Below are 19441 nucleotides of genomic sequence, written 5' to 3'. Positions count from 1 at the left end.
AGGTATTCCAGGATACAGTTTGGGGGGTATTAATAATTATAAATTAACTTTGTGAACCCTGAAACATTTTCATTGTTCCTATTCATGGACAGTCTTTGTATATCCTTTTAAATTTCTTTTCTACTTCCTGTTAAATTATTTAATTCCTCAAAAACTAATTTTACTTGTACATTTCTTCACCTCCTAATAAAGTCTTTTCAAGTGATTAGTGTGACCCTTCCAGACTTGCTAAATTTCCAAAAATATGATACTATCTCTTTGCACAAACTATTATAACTCAATTTGTGTTAATAGAAATTAATACATACTACATTTGCTAACACAAAACTAGCTGACTTTAAAAGCAAACTCATATATATGCTTAAACATGAGTCATATCCTTTCCTGAGAAGACTTGTCTACACTGGCAATGGGATGTCACAGAAAATATCAGACCTTGGTTTCTGTCAGTGACATGACTGGAGTCTAACAATACCCCTAATTAGCTATGTGACCTTGGACTTTACTTGTTTTGCTTCTCTGAGACTCAGTCATCTCATTTGTAAAATGGGGCTAATACTACTTTCTTCCCAAAGCTATAGTGAGGATTAAACATGAACTTAGAATGTCTAGAACTGAATCTGATAGGATAGTACTCAATATGTGTCAGCTTCCTTCTCTTTCTCTTAGCTCCATCTCATTCATGCCACAGTAAACTTTAAGACATTTGGTTCCTTGTGGGACTAATCTCTTCATATGCAAGACCATTACCTGTCTCCCCTCTCAACTAATTTATAAACATATGTGTTCTTTGGGTTCAGTCCTGTCTCCTAGATGAATTACCCCCTTGGGCCTTTTGGGCTTTCTCTCTAGCAAGAAGTAGTGATTCGCAATTTGTTCTCTGCTGCCTCCAGGGGCCCTTGGACACTTTACCTCTCACAGGCCTCCTTTCACTTTAAAAGCACGAGCAATAAAAGCAAAAATAGACAAATGGGATTTCATCAAAGAAAAAGCTTCTGCACAGCAAAAGAAACAATCAACAGAGTAAAAATACTACCCATAGATTGGGAGAAAATATTAATAAACCATAGATCTGATAAGGGGCCAATATCCAAAATATATAAGGAACTCAAACAAATCAATAGCAAGAAAATAAATAATCTGGTTAAAAAATGAGCAAAGGACCAGGACATTTCTCAAAAGAAGAGTCATGAATGGCCAACAGATATATGAGAAAATGATGAACATCTCAGGGAAATACACATTAAAACCACAATGATATATCACCTCACACCTGTTACAATGACTATTATAAAAAAGAAGAATGATAAGCGTTGGTGAGGACATAGAGAAAAGGAAACTCTTGTATACTGTTGGTAAGAATTTAAATTAGTACAGCCATTTTAGAAAATACTATGGAGGTCCCCCTCAAAAAACTAAAAATAGAATTACTAAAAATATGATCCAGCTATTCCTCTTCTTGGTATACAGTTATGTGTTGCTTAATGACAAGGATACATTTTGAGAAATGTGTCCTTAGGTGATTTTGTTATTTTTTGAACATGATAGAGTATACTTACACAAGCCTAGGTAGTATAGCCTACTACATACCTATGCTATGTGATATAGCCTATTGCTCCTAGGCTATGAACCTGTACAGCATGTTAGTGTACTGAAGACTGTAGGCAATTATAGCACAATGCTTAGTATTTTTATACCTAAACATGTTTAGACATAGAAAAGGTACAGTAAAAATACAGTATTATAATCTTTGGGACCACTGTTATATATGCAGATTGTAATCCATCATTGACTGAAATGTCATTATGCAACTCATGACTGTATATCCAAAGTCATTGGGATTGGTATGTTAAAGAGATATCTGTAATCTCATGTTCATTTTAGCATTATTCACAATAGCCAAGATATGAAAGCAACCTAAGTGTCCATCAATGGATAAATGGATAAAAAATGTGGTGTATATATCCTATATACAAAAGAATACTAGACAGCCTTTAAAAAAGCAAATTCTGTCAATTATGACATATATGTAACTGGAGGACGTTATGCTAAGTGAAATACTGTATGAACAAGCAAGACAAATACTGTATGAACTCACTTATATATGAAATATAAAATTCAGTCTCATAGAAAGAGTAGAAAGGTGATTACCCAAGGCTTGTGGGGGGAGAGAGAGGGATAGGAAAAGTAAAGATGTTAATCAGAGAGTAAAAAGTTTCAGTTAGATTGTAGGAATAAGTTTTAGTGATCCACTGACTGCATGGTGACCACAGTTAATAACATACTGTATATTTCAAAACTGCTAAAAGAATAGATTTTTAGTGGGAGAGAGGGACAAGATGGCTGACTAGAGACCACTTGCCAACTGTTCCAGAGGGAAGAAAGAGTTTTAAAGGAGAAGGGAGCTCAGATGTAGGTCACGGAGAAGTGTCAGAGTCTGCTAGGGACCTCCCAGAGGAAAACTGCTAAGCAGAGAAGAGGATAAAAGGAAAAAAGACATTGGCACAGATCAAACCCAGAGAGGCCTGGAGCCCAGTCAAGGGGTAAAGGAGAATTCCTTTCTCCTTCCCATACTCCTTTGGCAATCAGCGGGCTACCAAGTTACTTGGATGCTTTACCACCCCCACTAGCCCAAGCTCTGTGGCAAACACAGAATTGTGGGGATAGCTTGCATGATCCCAAAGCTTAGACTTTCCGTGTGGGGTTGCCCTCCAAGAAGAGTGACCCCAGAGAGCGGAGAGCCAGCTTTCTCCCATTCAGACTCGTATCCTTCCCCACCCCTCCCCCACCCACTGCAGCAGGGAGAACAGTTTGAGCAGAGACTTTGGAGAGCAGACAACCGTCCCCAGCTGGTACACCCTCTAGCTGGAAGTGCCCGCAGAGAACTGGGGGACCTGCAGTGGACCCAGGGTGCCCAATCTGGGAGCTCCCTGGCCTATGGCATTTGTCAGAGACGCACACCAGTGGGTCAGGCACGCAGGCTGGGTCCCATGCCCCCAGGACTCAGGTGAGTGGCCAGAGGACACAGTGGGGAGGTTTGTGAGCTGGACTTGGGAGGCAAGGGAGCTCACATGGGCAGAGCTGACGGGAGAATACTGTGGGGGTCCCAGACACAGCAATCTGGGAGAGCGCCCATTCCCACTACAGGAAAGCCACACTGTTGGGCTAGGGTGGGTGCTCCGGTGGGGAATATCCCAGCCCACAGTGCCATAATAACCAAGTGTGGCGCATTCAGGCATGCAGCACTCAGGCTGTCAGGAATTGTAGCTTCTTTCTCACAAGCAACTTTCCCAGTCTAGAGAGTCTGCCTTGACCCTCCTTCCAGTGGCTTCCCCTAGTGGTGAGGAAAACAACCTCTGAGCCCTGCCAGGAATTCGCAAGGCCTTCCAGTCTTGTACAACCTAACCATGCTTATCTCACTCTTCCACCCATCTTTGCTGTGGTAGAGATCAAGCAAATCCTTGGCAGATACAGGGCCCCTCCAAAAGCCTGGGGCATTCAAGTGCTCCACCTGAAGGACTAGAGCTTACCACAGGCACAAAATCATCTTGACAGTTGGCTGTTTCCTAGGAGCCTGAACGTTGAGTGGGCTGCCTTCCAGAGAGAGGGAAAGAGATGACCAAAGGACCATCTTTCCTCCATTCATACTCTTTACTGTCCATTCCCCTCCACTACCCATGACTACTGAGAGAGATGCTTGAATAGGAGCTCCCAGGAGCTGCTACTTCCCCTCTGTTGGGGCTTCCACAGAGAGTGGGGCTCAAACAATTCCTCTTAAAGACCAACAGCAGACTAAGGGGTGTTCAGACTATAGGCTCCTTGTTCACTGGCTTTCCCCAGTGCTGCTTTTCCAGCTGTTCCATCAGAGGAGGGCATACCCAAAGCAGAGGGACATCTAAGCTGTTGGACCACTACATAGGCAACTTGGGACCAGCAAGCTTCTCCCTGGAATGGCCAGGGACTGATCTTCAGGGACCCAGGGACAAGTCCACAGTCCAGATCCCATACCCTCAGGATTGATTGTGTTACTTGGGGAAATGGGGAGTAGATTTGTGAACTAATCTTGGGAGGTGAGGGAGCCCACATGGGCAGAACTGAAAAGAGTGCAGTGTGGGTCCCAGTCACAGTGCACTCATGGAGTACCACTCCACCCACAGGAAAGCTGTACTCTCAGTCCAGGGCAGGATCCTGGACAGAGACACTCCCAGCCTACAGTGTGATTGCTGGGAAGCTCAGCTAGTCTGAGCTCCTGCCTGCTGGCAGATGCCAAAAGAATATTGCAGAGCAGGGGAGGGGCAAAAAGAGTGAAACCTGCTACAGCCAGATTGTAGATCTCAGATGGCCTCCGCTTCCACAAACAGACTTACTGGCTGGGTGGGGCCACCTCAGCTCCTCCCTAGTAATTTTCCCCAAAAGCCTGGGAGTGTACCTTTGATCTCTGCCAAAACAGCTACCTTACCAAATTTGTGGAGCCTGAGGGCAGACTCACCAAACCCAGCCCTACCCAGCCTCACACCCCCACCCGCCTCTGCTGTGGTAGAGAATAAGGACTCACCTGGAAATTCCAGGGCTCCACCCACCACCTGGGACATTTGAGTGCTTCTCCTGAGGAACTAGAGCTGGTCACAGGACCCAAAAACAACACTGCAGCTTGTTCCTTTTGGCAAGCACCACCTACTGACAGGGAGGTCAATTTGCACAGCCCTTTACAGAATTTACTAATTTAATCATACAGAGTGTGCTTGATTCTCACCCACAAGAACCACCTACTGTCTCAGAGATTAAATTGGTATGCCAAACAATTCACACTATTAAGAGGACCACATGGTTTGGGAAAGAGAAAGGATTTCAAAGACCTCCAGCCTCCCTCATCAGAGACAGGGAATTTACTCACACAAATAGCTCACCACTGCTACAGCCTACAAACAACTAGCAACTGAGAAAACCACCACATTTATGATACCTATAACCAAGGCACTGATCCATAACCTAGGTCCCCATCAAAGCACCCACAAGTAAAGTCAAAGATTCTTACTCAACATATGCTACAGACACTCCCTAATGAGTTAGGGGAGAAGAAAAAAGTCCCATCTAAACAAAAGAAAATCCAAAAATAAGAAATGACAACTGCTCTAGATGAGAAGGAGTCAGCAAAAGAAGTCCAAAACTATGAAAAATCAGAGTGAAAGACCACCCCTAAAAGGGAATACCAGCACTCTAGCAATGGATACCAACCAAAATGAAAATATTTAAATGACAGATAAAGAATTCCAGATATGGACTGTAAGGAGGCTCAATGAAATCCCAGATAAAATGGAAAACCAACTCAAAGAAACCAAAAAGACAATTTAGGAAATGAATGAAAAATTCATAAAATTGATCAAAATATTAAAAACAACAAATAGAACTGGAAATGAAAAATTCATTTAAGGAAATACAAAATAGTGTAAAGATTTAATAATAGACTAGGCAGAAGAAAGAATCTCAGAGCTTAAAGGCAACTCTTTCAAATTAAATCAGTCAGAAAAAAATAATGGAGAATTATTAAAAAAAGAATGGAGAATTAAGAGGAATGAACAAAGCCTACAAGAAATATGGGATTATGTAAAACAGCCAAATATAAGAATCATAGGATAAAGGTAAAGGAGAACACAAGGGCTGGAAAAACTATTTGAGGGAATAATTGAGTAAAACTTCCCTGGTCTTTTTAGAGAGTTTGACATTCAAGTACAAGAAGCTCAACAACACCTGGGAGATTCACTGCAAAGAGGCAATCTCCAAGATACATAATCATCAGACTGGTCAAAGTCAACACAAAGGGGTAACTCCTGTGAGCCATGAAGTAAAACATCAAGGAACTTACCAAGGAAAATCCATGAGGCTAACTACAGACTTCTCAACTGAGACCTTACAGGCCAGAAAAGATTGGGGCTGGATCTTCAGTCTTCTAAAACAGAACAACTGCCATCCTAGAATGTTGCATCCTGCAAAACTAAGTTTCACATATAAGGGAGAAGTAAAGACTCCAAACAAGCAAACACTGAGAGAATTTATCAAGACCAGACCTGCCCTGCAGGAGACACTCAGAGCCACATTATAGATGGATCAACACAATGGATACCCACCAGTGTAAAACCACCCAAAAGCTCAAGCTCAGAGCTCATATAAAACAATAGCACAAGAGATAAAACAAAGCAATAAGATACTATCCAACAGGATGAATAGAACATCATCCCACATATCAATTCTATCAATCAAGTGAACGGTCTGAATGCCCCACCCAATAGACACAGGCTGGTTAAAAGGATCAAAAAATACAAGCCAAGTATCTGCTGTCTCCAGGAAATACATCTAACCCACAAGGACTCACACAGACTTAAGGGGAAGGGATGGAAAAAAATATTTCATGCAAATGAAAACCAAAAGAAAGCAGGTGTAGCCATTCTCATATCAGATAAAATTGACTTCAAATCAACAATAGCACAGAAAAACAAAGATGCTCATTATATAATGGTAAAGGGAGCAATTCAACAAGAAGACATAACAATTCTAAATATTTGTGCACCTAACACAGGAGCACTCAGATTCATAATGCAAATTCTACTAGATCTAAGCAAAACAGCATCATAATTGCTAGGGACTTTAACACTCCACTGACAGAACTGGAAAAATCATCCAACCAGAAAATAAAGAATCACTGGACTTAAATAGGACTCCAGAACAACTGGGCCTAACAGAAATTTACAGAATATTTTACCCCAAAACTACTGAATACACATTTTTCTCATCAGCACATGGAACATTCTCCAAGATTCATAATATCATATCTTAGGCCACAAAACATATTTCAACAAATTCAAAAAAATAGAAATCATACCATGTATCTTCTCAGACTACAGTGGAATAAAACTAGAGATCAACTCCAAGAGAAATACTCAATTCTACACAAATCATTCAACCTGCTACTGAACAATTATTGAGTCAATAATGAAATTAAGATGGAAATCAAAAGATTCCTTGAACTGAACAACAAAGGGACCACAAGCTACCAAAATCTATAGGATTCAGCAAAAGCAATTGTAAGGAAAAAATTCATACCCTTAAATGCCTACATAAACAATACAGAAAGATCACAAATTAACAATCTAATGACACATCCCAAGGAACTAGAAAAGGAAGAGAAAACCAACCCAAAGCCAGCATAATAAAAGAAATAACTAGGGTCAGAGCAGAATGAAATGAAATGTAAAATAAACAAACAAATAAACAAAAAAACAATACAAAGGATCAATGAAACAAAAAGTTTGTTCTTTGAAAAGATAAGCAAAATTGACAGGCTACACTTTATTTGGAACCAGAAAAGAGTAAGAATAGCCAAAGCAATCTTAAACAAAAAGAACAAATCTGGAGGCATAACATTATCAGACTTCAAACTATACTACAAGGCTATAGTAAACAAATTAGGATGGTATTCGCATAGCAATAGAGATATAGACCAATGGAACAGAACAGAGAACCCAGATGTAAAACCATCCACATAAAGCCTACTGATCTTTGACAAAGCAGACAACAATATACACTGGGGGAAAGAAGTCCTATTCAATAAATGGTGCTTGGAAAACTGGACAGCCACATGTAGAAGAATAAAGCAGGATTCATGTCTGTCACCATTCACAAAAATTAATTCAAGATGGGTAAAAGACTTAAATGTAAGGCATGAAACCATAAGAATTCTAGAAGAAAAACTCTTCTAGGTATCAGCCTAGGCAAAGAATTTGTGAATAAGACCCCAATGGCAATCACAGCAACAAGAAAACTAAATAAATGAAACTTGATGACATTAAAAAGCTTGTGCACAGCAAAGGAAATAATCAACAGAGCAAACAGACAACCTACAAAATTGAAGAAAATATTTGCAAGGTATACATCTTATAAAGGGCTAATAACTAGAATCTACAAAGAACTCAAGCAAATCATCAAGGAATAAACAAACAACCCCATTTTAAAAATGGGCAAAAGACATAAATAGAAACTTGTCAAAAGAAGATAGACAAATGGCCAATAAACATGAAAAAATGTTCAGTATCACTAATTATCAGAGAAAACCAAAATGAGGTATCACCTTAACCCAGTTAGAATGGCTTTCATTAAAAAGTCCCAAAACTATAGCTACTGGCATGGATGCAGAGAGAAAGGAATGCTTATACACCATTGGTAGGACTAAAAATTAGCACAAGCTCTATGGAAAACATTACGGAGGTTCCTAAAAGAACTAAAAGTAGACCTACCATTCGATCCAGCAATCCCACTACTGGGTATTTACCCAAAAGAAAAAAAGTCATTTTATCAAAAAGACATCTTCACTTGAATGTTCACTACAGCATGATTCACAGTTGCAAAGATGTGGAATCAACCCAAGTGCCCATCAATTCATGAGTGGATTAACAAAATGTGGTATATGTATACCAAGGAATACCACTCAGCCATGAAGAAGGATGAACTAAGGCCTTTTGCAACAATTTGGATGGAGCTAGAGACCATTATCCTAAATGAAGCATCTCAAACAATGGAAAAACGCACACCACATGTACTTACTATTAAATTGGAGCTAAGTGATGAGCACACAGTGCACAGTGGAAAGTAAAACTCAGTGGAAATCAAACAGGGAGGAGGGTGAAGGAAGGGATTGGCAAAAAACTACCTAATATATACAATGATCACTGTCTGGGTGATGGGCACACTTATAACCTTGACTCAACTATAACAAAATCAATACATGTAACCCAAAACATTTGTCCCCCTGTAATATTTTGAATTAAAAAAAAAAAAGAAATAGGAAGAAAATAGATTTTTAATGTTCTCACCACAAAAATGGTTAGTTGATAAGGTGATTAATATGTTTAGTTAATTAGCTTGATTGAATCTTTCTACAATGTATACATGGTTCAAAACATCACATTGTACCTGTAAATATACACAATTATTCTTGTCAATTAACAATTTAAAAAAGAACCACGACAATCACTTTACATTATAGGCAAGTCAGAGTATTAGAAGTAAAAAATACTATGACAAAGGGTTTTGCTATGTACTGCATTTTAATGGAACATTTTGCAAATGGGTTGCCTTCTACTATTACCAATACTGCTATGCTTGCTTTGAAGAAAGAGTTAAGGAAGGAAGGAAGGAATGAAGGATAGGAGGGAGGAAGGGAGGGAGAGATCCTCATACTTGCAAATTGTGAGATCAAAATTATACATTGCATGATTTCTACAGCAAAATCTCCTTGTATTTTTGATATAGGTGATTTCTAAAATTTTTGTTTTACACACCTTTTAATGAATACATCTATTCCTTCTGTTTTAGTATGTAGATATTACCAAAGCCTTTTCATAAAATATAATAATCTACTGCTCTGGAGGATTGGCAAATCATTCATTATTTATTTTTAAGTTGAGAAAATCATTAATATGTTTCCTCAAACTGAAAAGGAGGAAATTAAAGAATGTTGTGCAGGCAGGTGTATTTGCTACACAGTGCTTAGCAGGGCTCTTCAAAAGTGCTTTGGTGATCACCTGCCTCAGAACCACCAAGGGAGCATGTTAGAAACTCACACTCCATCTTCCTGACCTGAAATCTCTGCAGGTGAGGCCCAGGTGCACTCTAAAGTTTGAGAAGAATTTCTTGATAGCTTTGAGACAGCAAGGCCCCAAAACTGAGTTTAAATATTCATTCCTTTTAAACATTAAGCCTGGAATTCAAGTAAATGCAGCTAAGTTTTTGGAGATATGTTACATCATCACATAAAGAATAACTAGCCTTCTCACAGATGTGATTAACTGAGCCAAAGTAGGGAGCAGGATCATGTTTTCACTCTCAATTGTGCTTTTCCTAGTTGAAACCAAATACAAGTTATTATACTATGTATAATCAAGAAAAGTCCTTTTGATTGAAATATAAAAAATGAAAATTTATTTGAATTCTAAGAGTTCTCCACCTTATATGGAACTAGATAGCAAAGAATTTGGTTAAGGAGGAACTCAGGACTTATTTATCTTTTTAATAAATATTTATTGAATATTTACTACATGCCACATACTGGGCCATGCTCTGGCGTTACAATAGCAATGGAAAAAAAGAATCACTTATTGACTTTTCAATCTAATCTAGTAACAGAGATATACACTAGTAAAATAATCACATACCTAAATATAAATTTACGACTATAATAGGTGTATGAGAATGAAGTACTTAGATTTGACCTAGAATCAACGAGTTCCTAACTCTTTAAACTGGAGTATATCTTTTGACCCAGTAATTCCACATCTAGGAATTGATCCTACATGCATGCTGTGTCATTTGCCCAAGATAGATGATGAGACTCCATTGTTTGTGAGTTTGTAAGACACTTAAATGTCCAATGGTAGAGGCTTGATTCAATAAATTATGCAATAACTACATAGTAGTAATATTTATGTCATTAAAAAGAATACAGTAGATAATAACATGAAAAACATCTTACAAATATGTATTTCATAAAAAAACAAGGTACAGAAAAACATGAATGCATGCCAGTATAATAATATGTTAAAGGGAAAAAAGGAGTTGTATATGTATTTGTGCATATAGAGTGTCTGGAACTAATTATTTTTCTCTGAAGAGTGGGAGGAGCTATCTATTTTACTTTTCACTTTAAATTTTGTTTCATTATTTTTTTAATTTTTTTTGTGTGGTGGTGGTTATTAGAAGAGCATATATTGTATTAGTAACTCATACAATTTTGAACACATAGCCTTGGCCTAATTACCAGACCACCAAATCACAATGTTCAGTGAAAGTATCCCAATAATTGGTAACAAAAAAAAAAAAAAAAACCACAGGAACATAAAAACTCCCTAGATGATTTTTACCAGCCAAATTGGAAACCACTGCTCTAACATATCAACTTAAGAAATTTTTAATACCTTCACAATTTCGTATCCTTATTTGGGAGCCAAAATATTCTGAGAAAGGTCTATACCCACAGAAAACAAAATATACACCATGATAAAAAAAAACTAGTAAGTATGCTAATTTCCAATATCACAGTCTCTGTCAGAACAAGAATTTTATTCTTCTGCTAGGAAAATTACTTCAAACTGACTTCGAGCTTTAATTTCAGGAAAAGTGCCCTCAGACTTCAAATACATCATCCTTCAAGCAGCTGTTATAGTCAATATTTATTACACTCTACAAACCTTGATTTATAACAAGGACAAAGGATTTGAAGTAGAAAAACCGAGAACGAACTATTTCATATCAAAACCTCAGTGTGCCAGAAAACTTAGTGCCTTTCGTAGTTGTACTGGTTTCTCATGAAAATTCCTCAGTTAAACTAAACCTAATGGTTGACTTTGTTCTCCGTCTCCAATCATGTTTTTCCAACTTAAATCCTAAATAAAACCACCTCTGAAGTGAGTAAGCATGTTGCTGGTCTAAACGACCCAAATAACTATCCATTTAATTCTGGATCCTCTACTTACTAGCTCAACAACATTAAGTTACATAAATTTTAAGCATCTCTGTTTTCTCACCTGTAAAATGGAATAATAGTGGAATCAAATTCATAGCGTGATTGGAAGAAGAATGAAAACAGGTAAATTGCCTGGAAAATACCTAATATATAGTAATGCTGAGTAACAGCTTTTATCTCTAACCATTGGTGGAGCTCTCAAGACATGAAGTCATAGTCTTAGTAATTAAAGGCCACATTTTGAATTTGGATTTGACGTTGAGCTTGTGCTTTTTATTAAGTATCCTGCCTCCCTTGATTCAAGCATTAATCAAACACATATTAACTCAGTGCCATCTGGGTATAAAGCACCGGTCTGGGTACAGTGCAAATAAAAGGATTAAAAAAATAAGGCTTTTTGCCTCTAGATTACATTTTGGAAGAGAAGCTGGAAAATGCATATAAATATAAGGTGGAAGCCACTTCGAGAAAAGACAGGTATATGGGGATTTAGAAGAGATAATAGTCAAGTCCAGTTGATGGGTGGTGCAGGCCTGGAGGTGGGGGATCAGATAGTCACCGTCATGATGTGGGGTTCAGGCCAACTACATAAATGGCACCACTCAGCAGGGCCCAGCAAAAATGGAAATATTTGACCTCATGGGGAAGTTGCTGACTCCACACACTCTAAGATCTCTTTTCCTACTGGAATATGCTGTTCAAGGTGAAGGTTCTTAGAAACACTAGCATCAAATATCCACATCTATAAACATTGGGGTTTTCCTGCCTTCTGGACCCAGAAGACTAGGGTTGAAATAAATAATTCAAATGTATGAGCTTATAATTCCATAAAGCAATGTCAGGGGAACAGGATCACACAGAGTTTTACAGCAAGAGCTCTACAGTCCAATCTGGCCAGGTGGAGAAAAGACAGCACTACTACCTAACGACAACTAGGTAGCCAAGGAGAGAAAAATCTGTTGGCATCTGCCCAAAGCACAGTAAGCAGATGGCCATGGGCACAAAAACTATCATGACAATTGGCACTTCACTGGGATGCTCTGAGCAGGGAAGGGGCCTGGAAAATGTCCTTCTTTGGCTGCCCTTCCTTCTGAGGCATATTGGTGGCACAGGATGGGGAAAACTGCCTGACTGCCGCCAAGGGGAACAGAGATGGCCTTTAAAATCTAGGCTACTGCAGCCTCCTGAGTAGTCAATCTGGTACCTTTCAGCAACCAGAGAACACCTTAAAGATGTGGGTGCTGATTTCCTCTGGGACAGACGATATCCAACAGATTCCATTCAAGGTTGGCTCAAAGGATAACAATAAGGCAAGCTCCAATATGGTAGAGGGGTCTGAATCTCTGAAGCCAGACCTTGTATGTCAGGTATATGGCACAAAATTGCTTTATCTGCTTTAGAATTCTTAAGTGGGTGGCATATGGAACACCAAGTGCATGTGTGCTTTCCAAGGTTAAGTGCCACTGGATGACTAGGTTTGTTAGCTGTTTGAAGGGCCATTACCAGTAACAATTTACTTTGCAGAGGCTTGCTAATTTGGAATTTTTAAAAAGTTGAAGTAGATGAATTTTTCTGAAATTTATGATCTTGTCCTATTTATGATATTGGATAATATTTCACACAGATACCTTAACCAATTGGCATTAATACATTTATCAATGACATCACAACACACACACACACACACACAGTTTACTCTTAATCTGCCTTTGAGTAGACTTCTCTGAGTCAAAAGCAAATAAAATACAATGCTGAACTGCTGTCCTGTGTCTCAAAAAATTATCAACTGAATTTCAGTAATAAGGACATCTAACTTTCAAAAATCACTCTGACATGAGATAGACATTATTCCAAAATGAATTATATTTACATAACATTTGACTACTTTATACTTTTAAATAAGTTTTTAATATAGTCGAGAACTATCCTTCCCTGAAAATAAAAAATAAAAAAATATCACAGCCAATGCACCCAGATCCCCTCGATTTACATTATTCTTTAAATAAATTACATAGACTTCATTGCTTTATAAGGACTGATTTTTAGAGCAGCAAACCCTAGTAATTATTTTAATTGTCTTAGGGCTTGAAATAGTTTAACAGTAAAGATTTGTGATTATTCAATAATCTACTCATATCAATCAGAAAATTACTAGTTTGGAGGAGTATCTGATCACAGCTTTGGTAAAGACAAAGAAGCCACAATCAGCTACTGACTGCAGAAATTATATTATTATTTGATAATAGCAAGTAATACTCGAACACATATATATACACCTTTATGAAATATTATGTGGAGTCATAGTTTAGTTAATTATGACAATTCCACAATCAGGGAACATATTAATAGTGTTCAACTGATTAAAATAGAAATTATAACAAACTATCCCCAAACTATTAAGTTACTAGCATACAAATAAAATAAATGGTAAGGGATTGGGGTAAGTGCAGATGAAGTTTGGTTGAGAAATAAAAAGTCAACAAATGTATATATTTATAAACAGCTACTTTTCAAAAGTATCTGAACCAAAATTGTTCCCCCAGGAAAGTAAGTAAAATTGTTAGAAAGGTATCCTCCTCAATTCCATAATAGGGAAGATACTTTCGCTCTATAAGAAGGTAACTTCTCAAAGGGTAGCTTGTGACCACTCAGGCATGGGGTCTTGGCTCTATTGCTTTCCCGCCACTGCATCAGTAGGTGATAAGGGAGTCTGTGGTCCTCCATGGGACTGGCTAGGGTTGGCTGTGCAGACTCAACTCTTCCTATGGGCAAGCCCCAAATTGTAGATTTGATGAGAAAAGGAGCTGTTAAGTCTCAAAGTCTATGTTGCTAAATTATTTAAGATTAGCTACATCTTTATCCCCATCCCTGTAAACTTAATGGAACCAAGTAGACCTTAGGCTGCTACTTACAGAGATGACCTTTGGTTTCACTCATCTTTCCTTTGACAACTGACACCACAAAGCTAGTTAATATGAAGTGGGGTTTGTACCTAAACCTAGCAGAGAAATCTGACCTGCAGTGTTAAGGGTTAAGTTTGGGGTCATTTTATAATAATATGATCCATTTGAAATATGTTTTGACTTTTAAATCTTAAAATCCTTCTCAGAATAAACAGGAAAATTAATTTCAAGTAAACTTTCTCCCAAGTAAACACAGAACATGCTCTAAAGAAGCACCCCACCCAATGTAAAAACACAATTAGCTCATAATATAGCATTTAAACATGAGTACCTCCAGCCAAGATCTTCTCTTCCAACTCTGCCATTTGCTTTTTGTAGGCCCTTAAAGCTGCTTCTTTGAAAGAGGGACGAATCCTCTTTGGCTTTGTGATTTCCACTGGCTGTTCAGGAATGTTTTGGTTTTCATCTTCTCTTATTTCTATTTCAGCTGATGTTTCAGTTAAGGGTTCCAATCCACATTCACTAACCACATCATCTGCCTGCCCATCATAGCCCTCATCTTGTGGGGTTTCATAAGGTGTTTCGTATAAAGTGTGATCATATTCCTGCATTTGTTCATCTGTTTCAGTAATACTAGTCCTGTTTTCCAGCTTAGCAAGGACTTGTTCCATCACTTCAACATAATCTGTTTCATTATCAGCCACTGGTTCACTATAATCCTCCTCATCCTCTGCTTTGTAGTAATAGGGCTCTGTGTAGACATCAGAATCAAGTGTGGTACTTGATTCATTTGCAGTTGATTGAGATAATGTCCGAAATCTCCCCATTAAGGAAGAGCCACTGTCCTCATACCCACTGAGACTCTGTGTGCTTTTGTTCCATACAACTTCTAAGGCTGATTTAGCCCTCTGCAGTGTAGATCCGAATTTTGGGAAGCTGAAAGTCTTATCAGAAAGGTCAATGCTTAATCGACTATGCCATGATTTGGGTGGGGCGTCCTCTGAATCATCACTTTGCAATTCACTTTGACTTCGATATATGATGGACAACTGGTTTTGATTTTGATACAGCTCATTAGAATTAGATTCCTGATAAGAATCATATTGGCCAACCCACTGGCCTTGTGGTTCATTATCCAATCCAGGGCATGGAGATGAGTTGTCATCTTGGGTTAAATCATAGCTCTCTGAGTCATCCTGAATGTCACTGTGGCACTTTCTCAAGTATTCTAGGTCTTTATTATAAACATCCAGGTGTTGGTCTGAAAGACTGTTTGTGTCATAGTCAAAAGCTTCCTGGGTACAAGAATCCAAGCCTATATCAGCTCCTTGCTCTTCTTGATTCCATTCCTTCCATGGAGAAAGATCCTCGTGCAAAGAGAGCTGAGAATCACTATAATGACTTCGGTCTCCAGAGGCACATACCATGCCATTACTCATTCCACTATCCACAGTTTCTGTGTTTTCAATTTCACTGTGTCCTTGGATGCCCTGAACACTCCCACTTAAACGCTGGTCCTGAGGACTGTCATACAAGGTGGGTGTGCCCTCCTGTTTCCTCTGCCATAGTTCCCGATCTGAAGATGACAGGAGGGAGCTTCCATTAGTTCTAATGAAAAACTGATTTTCTGAAAAATCCTCTGAGTAAGACTGACACAATTTGGAAAAATCTGACTCAGAACGACTAAGTTTAGCAGTGAAAAAATCACTCTGTGAATGCCAGAGAGGTGTTGCATCAGCATAATGGGCTGTGCTTTGCTTTTCCACGATATGTGATTCTGGCAATTGTGAGGAAGTTTTATCATAATTTGACTTATTTGAAATTCTGTTGCTATTAGCTGTTTTATTCTTGGATTTTGCACTGTGCGATTTTGAGCTTGGCTTGGAAGTGCCTCCCTTTGTTGGAAACTCTGGCTTGGAAAGCACAGCATAACTGTTTCTATTGAGGTCAGATTCCAGCTCTCCGTCACTGTCATCAGGTGACTGCCAATGGTTCTTCTTGATTTTGGGTTCTGGAGTAGAAATTTTTATATCCATGCTCTCGTATGTCTGTGAGGAGGGTATCCCTTTCTCTTTCCTTTCTCTGATATCATGAGTCAGAATATCTGTTGAGATTCCAATGCCTGTTCCTTTGAGTTTATATGATTTTTTTAAGACAGAATCCCTTTGCTGAGGGGTTTCGAAGTACACGAGTATAGGTCGAGGCTTTGCATTTGGGCAGTCCCTCTGATGTCCTATCCTCTGAGCAAATTCAATTTTAATAGCATTCGGTACATCCGAAAAACCCATTTTATCTATGAGAATTTGGTACACCACACTTTCGACGTATTCAAATCTTTCTTCAGGCACATTTAAAAATCTCAGGCTTGCCTTGCTTCCCATGTGCCCTAAGTGTTTAATGTAGTCGTGGATGTCTCTGGTTTCCCTCCGGGACTGCACGAATCCTGTGCGCAGCTGTTCGATTTCACTTTGCACGACCTCCACGCTGCTGGAGATCTCATCGATGGAGTGCTTGAGCGCATTGACGTGCCCTCGTAGCTCGGACAGTTCCGTCTCGATCTGACTTATGCCCTGAAGTTCCTTAAAGATCATTTCCATGACGTCATGAGTCTGGCTGATACAGCCCGAGGAACTAAACCCCGGCTCCAGGGCGTTTGTCTTTGGGTTCCGGGCAGTTCTGTCCAAAGACTTGCTTCTTATACCCCAGGTTTTCTTCATGGTGCTCAGCTCTGAATCGGAGGAGACGCACTCTTGGCTCTTCTTCCATTTCCTCAGTTTCCTTAAGGCTCCCAGTTTTAAGCCGTGGAGCGTGCGCTCGCCGTCGGAGCTCCCCTCGGAGGGGGCGAGGCTGCTGGAGCTCTTCCTGTTGCGTCTCACGGGCATGGTGGGGCCGGGCTGCGCCTGGTTTTCTGCGCTGCTCCTTAGTTCATTTAATGATCCCGAGTAGGAACTCTCCACGGAAGACAGCTCTTGGAGGACAGCCTCATCATCGCCGTCGGTTGCGCTAGTATTCTTCTGCAGGCCGTTGGCAATAGCTACACGGTAACTGAACGTGGGCGAGAGGGAAAACTCTTTGCTGTCCTTGTCGTCCTCGCCGGGTAAGTTGCGAGCCGATGGACACTTCGCGATCTTCTTCACGGTGCTTTTCAAGGCGTTAGAAATGGTGGGGGGTCTGGGCTGGCCAGCGGGAGGAAGGTCTTGGTCCTTTTTCTGCTGACGATGCTCTTTTTTTTTGTTGGTATTTCCCAATTTCTTTGTAAACATTCCTTTGCAAAGCTTATGGAGGTAAGGGAAAATCAAGCTTTTGAAGAAATTAGCCACCATGGAGAGTAATGAGTGCAAGATTTTGTCGGCCCCAAAGAAGTAAACCAGGTGTCGGGGTGAAAATCTGAAAATCCCAGGCAAGCATCACGGTTCAGATATTCCGTGAATCACTGAAAATAGCAGGAAGGGCAGGTATGGCTCTGCCACCGTGTCACTGTCCTGTGGAAACCAGAAGCGAAGCTCCATCTATGAAAGACATTCTCTCCTGGAGGAGGGGTTTTGTGAATCTCTCTCATTTCCACATAACTCCATGGAGTATCTAAAAAGAAAGGAATGTTAAAATAAATATCAGAACTCGATTCTAGATTTATCGCATTTCAAAAAGTATTCATGATACATATGGTGTGAAAATTTGCAGAGAGGGCAGGGGAATATCTGAACTTCAGAACAAATTTACTTTTAAAACAACTAGTTAAAGGAAATCAGTACCAATGACTATGTTTATAATGATTTTTACTAAACCACTTATGGGTGGATACAATTGAAATGGTAATGATTATTTAGAAAACACCTACTAAAATGACAAGCAATTTAAAAAGCTGTATTAATTTCATAATGTTTCCACTTTATTTTCCTTCCTAAATTCATATTTATTTAAATAAACACAGGGATTTAAATTTCAGTATATTCTCCCCACCCTAGGTATTTAAAATTCAACAAGTTAATATTATCTATGTATGTAAGACCTTTTCTTATTCAAATAATCTCTTACTTCTTTAAATATTCAATGACTGGGAATTTCTTAAATAATGATTAAAGTAATCCAAGTAAATAAATATTTCATATGATTAACATTAAAAAAACAGATCTTATGTAGCCATCAAATTTGTCAGCAGAATATCATGAGTTGAAAAAAATTAAATGTTAAATCAGATTAAGTATTGTAACAACAATAAAAATACAACATAGAAAAATATGTTTGAAACTGCAGATGATGATACAACCAAGTTTTGAAAATCTGTGGCTTGAGTCAGCAGAACCATTCTAATCAACCAATGTAGCCTTATGGTAATAGCAGAAAATCCGTCCTTGGGCTTAGGACCATGACAGGGTGCCACAGATAAAATGAATGTATAATCAAGAACTGGTTAAGTAGAGTTCATTCTATGATTGTATGTTTTGCAATACAAATGACCACACAACTAAGTAAGTAATATTTATGATGGCTACTTTCTTGAGTTATGCGAAGGAAAAAAAAAAGAAGAAAAAAAGATTACATTTAATTTTACTGATTTGTTAGCACAGTGACTTGTATATGGTAGGAACTCAAAGTTTTGTTGAATTTAATTTATTATTTTATCACTGAAATGTGTCCCAGAATGATAATAACCGTCGAAAGCCTTTGCTAGTATTGCAGTATATATTTGGGTAAATAATCTATTTAATTCATTAAAGAATACATCATACACTACATATTGTTTTAGGACCTTGTTGACTCTCTATCAGCTCCCTCTACTTGGAAATCTGCCAGTATCACTCCAATCAGGCTCTGCAGGGACTTCGGGAATACATGGTCTGGCCAGGAGCCAAGCTTCACAAGAGACAGGGAGTGTAAATGAGGAAGGGAGGAGGAAAGAGGGAGAGAAAAGAACTAACTCTAAAGAAACCCATGTCTTTTTGTTTTCATGAACTGTCACAGTATAATTTCTCTTTTTGAAACAATTTGGCATTCAGTCACAATCACAAACCAGGACCTGTTTTCT

General features: G+C 38.8%; 1 protein-coding gene across 2 annotated transcripts in view; it reads right to left on the bottom strand.

Moving 5' to 3' along the window:
• Nucleotides 1-19441, bottom strand: part of UNC13C (unc-13 homolog C) — a 533240-nt gene that overhangs the window by 479050 nt on the left and 34749 nt on the right. For both annotated transcript variants that reach the window (XM_045555386.1, XM_045555388.1), the window contains exon 2: nt 14747-17997. In XM_045555386.1, coding sequence (XP_045411342.1) covers nt 14747-17738 — 2992 coding nt within the window. In that variant the 5' untranslated portion in view covers nt 17739-17997. The remainder of the gene's footprint in view (nt 1-14746; nt 17998-19441) is intronic.

This window comes from Lemur catta, chromosome 1 (genome assembly GCF_020740605.2).
Source record: "Lemur catta isolate mLemCat1 chromosome 1, mLemCat1.pri, whole genome shotgun sequence".
NCBI classification, from domain to species: domain Eukaryota; kingdom Metazoa; phylum Chordata; class Mammalia; order Primates; family Lemuridae; genus Lemur; species Lemur catta.
Note: the sequence above shows the minus strand (reverse complement) of the source record. Positions and strands in the feature narration are given on the sequence as shown.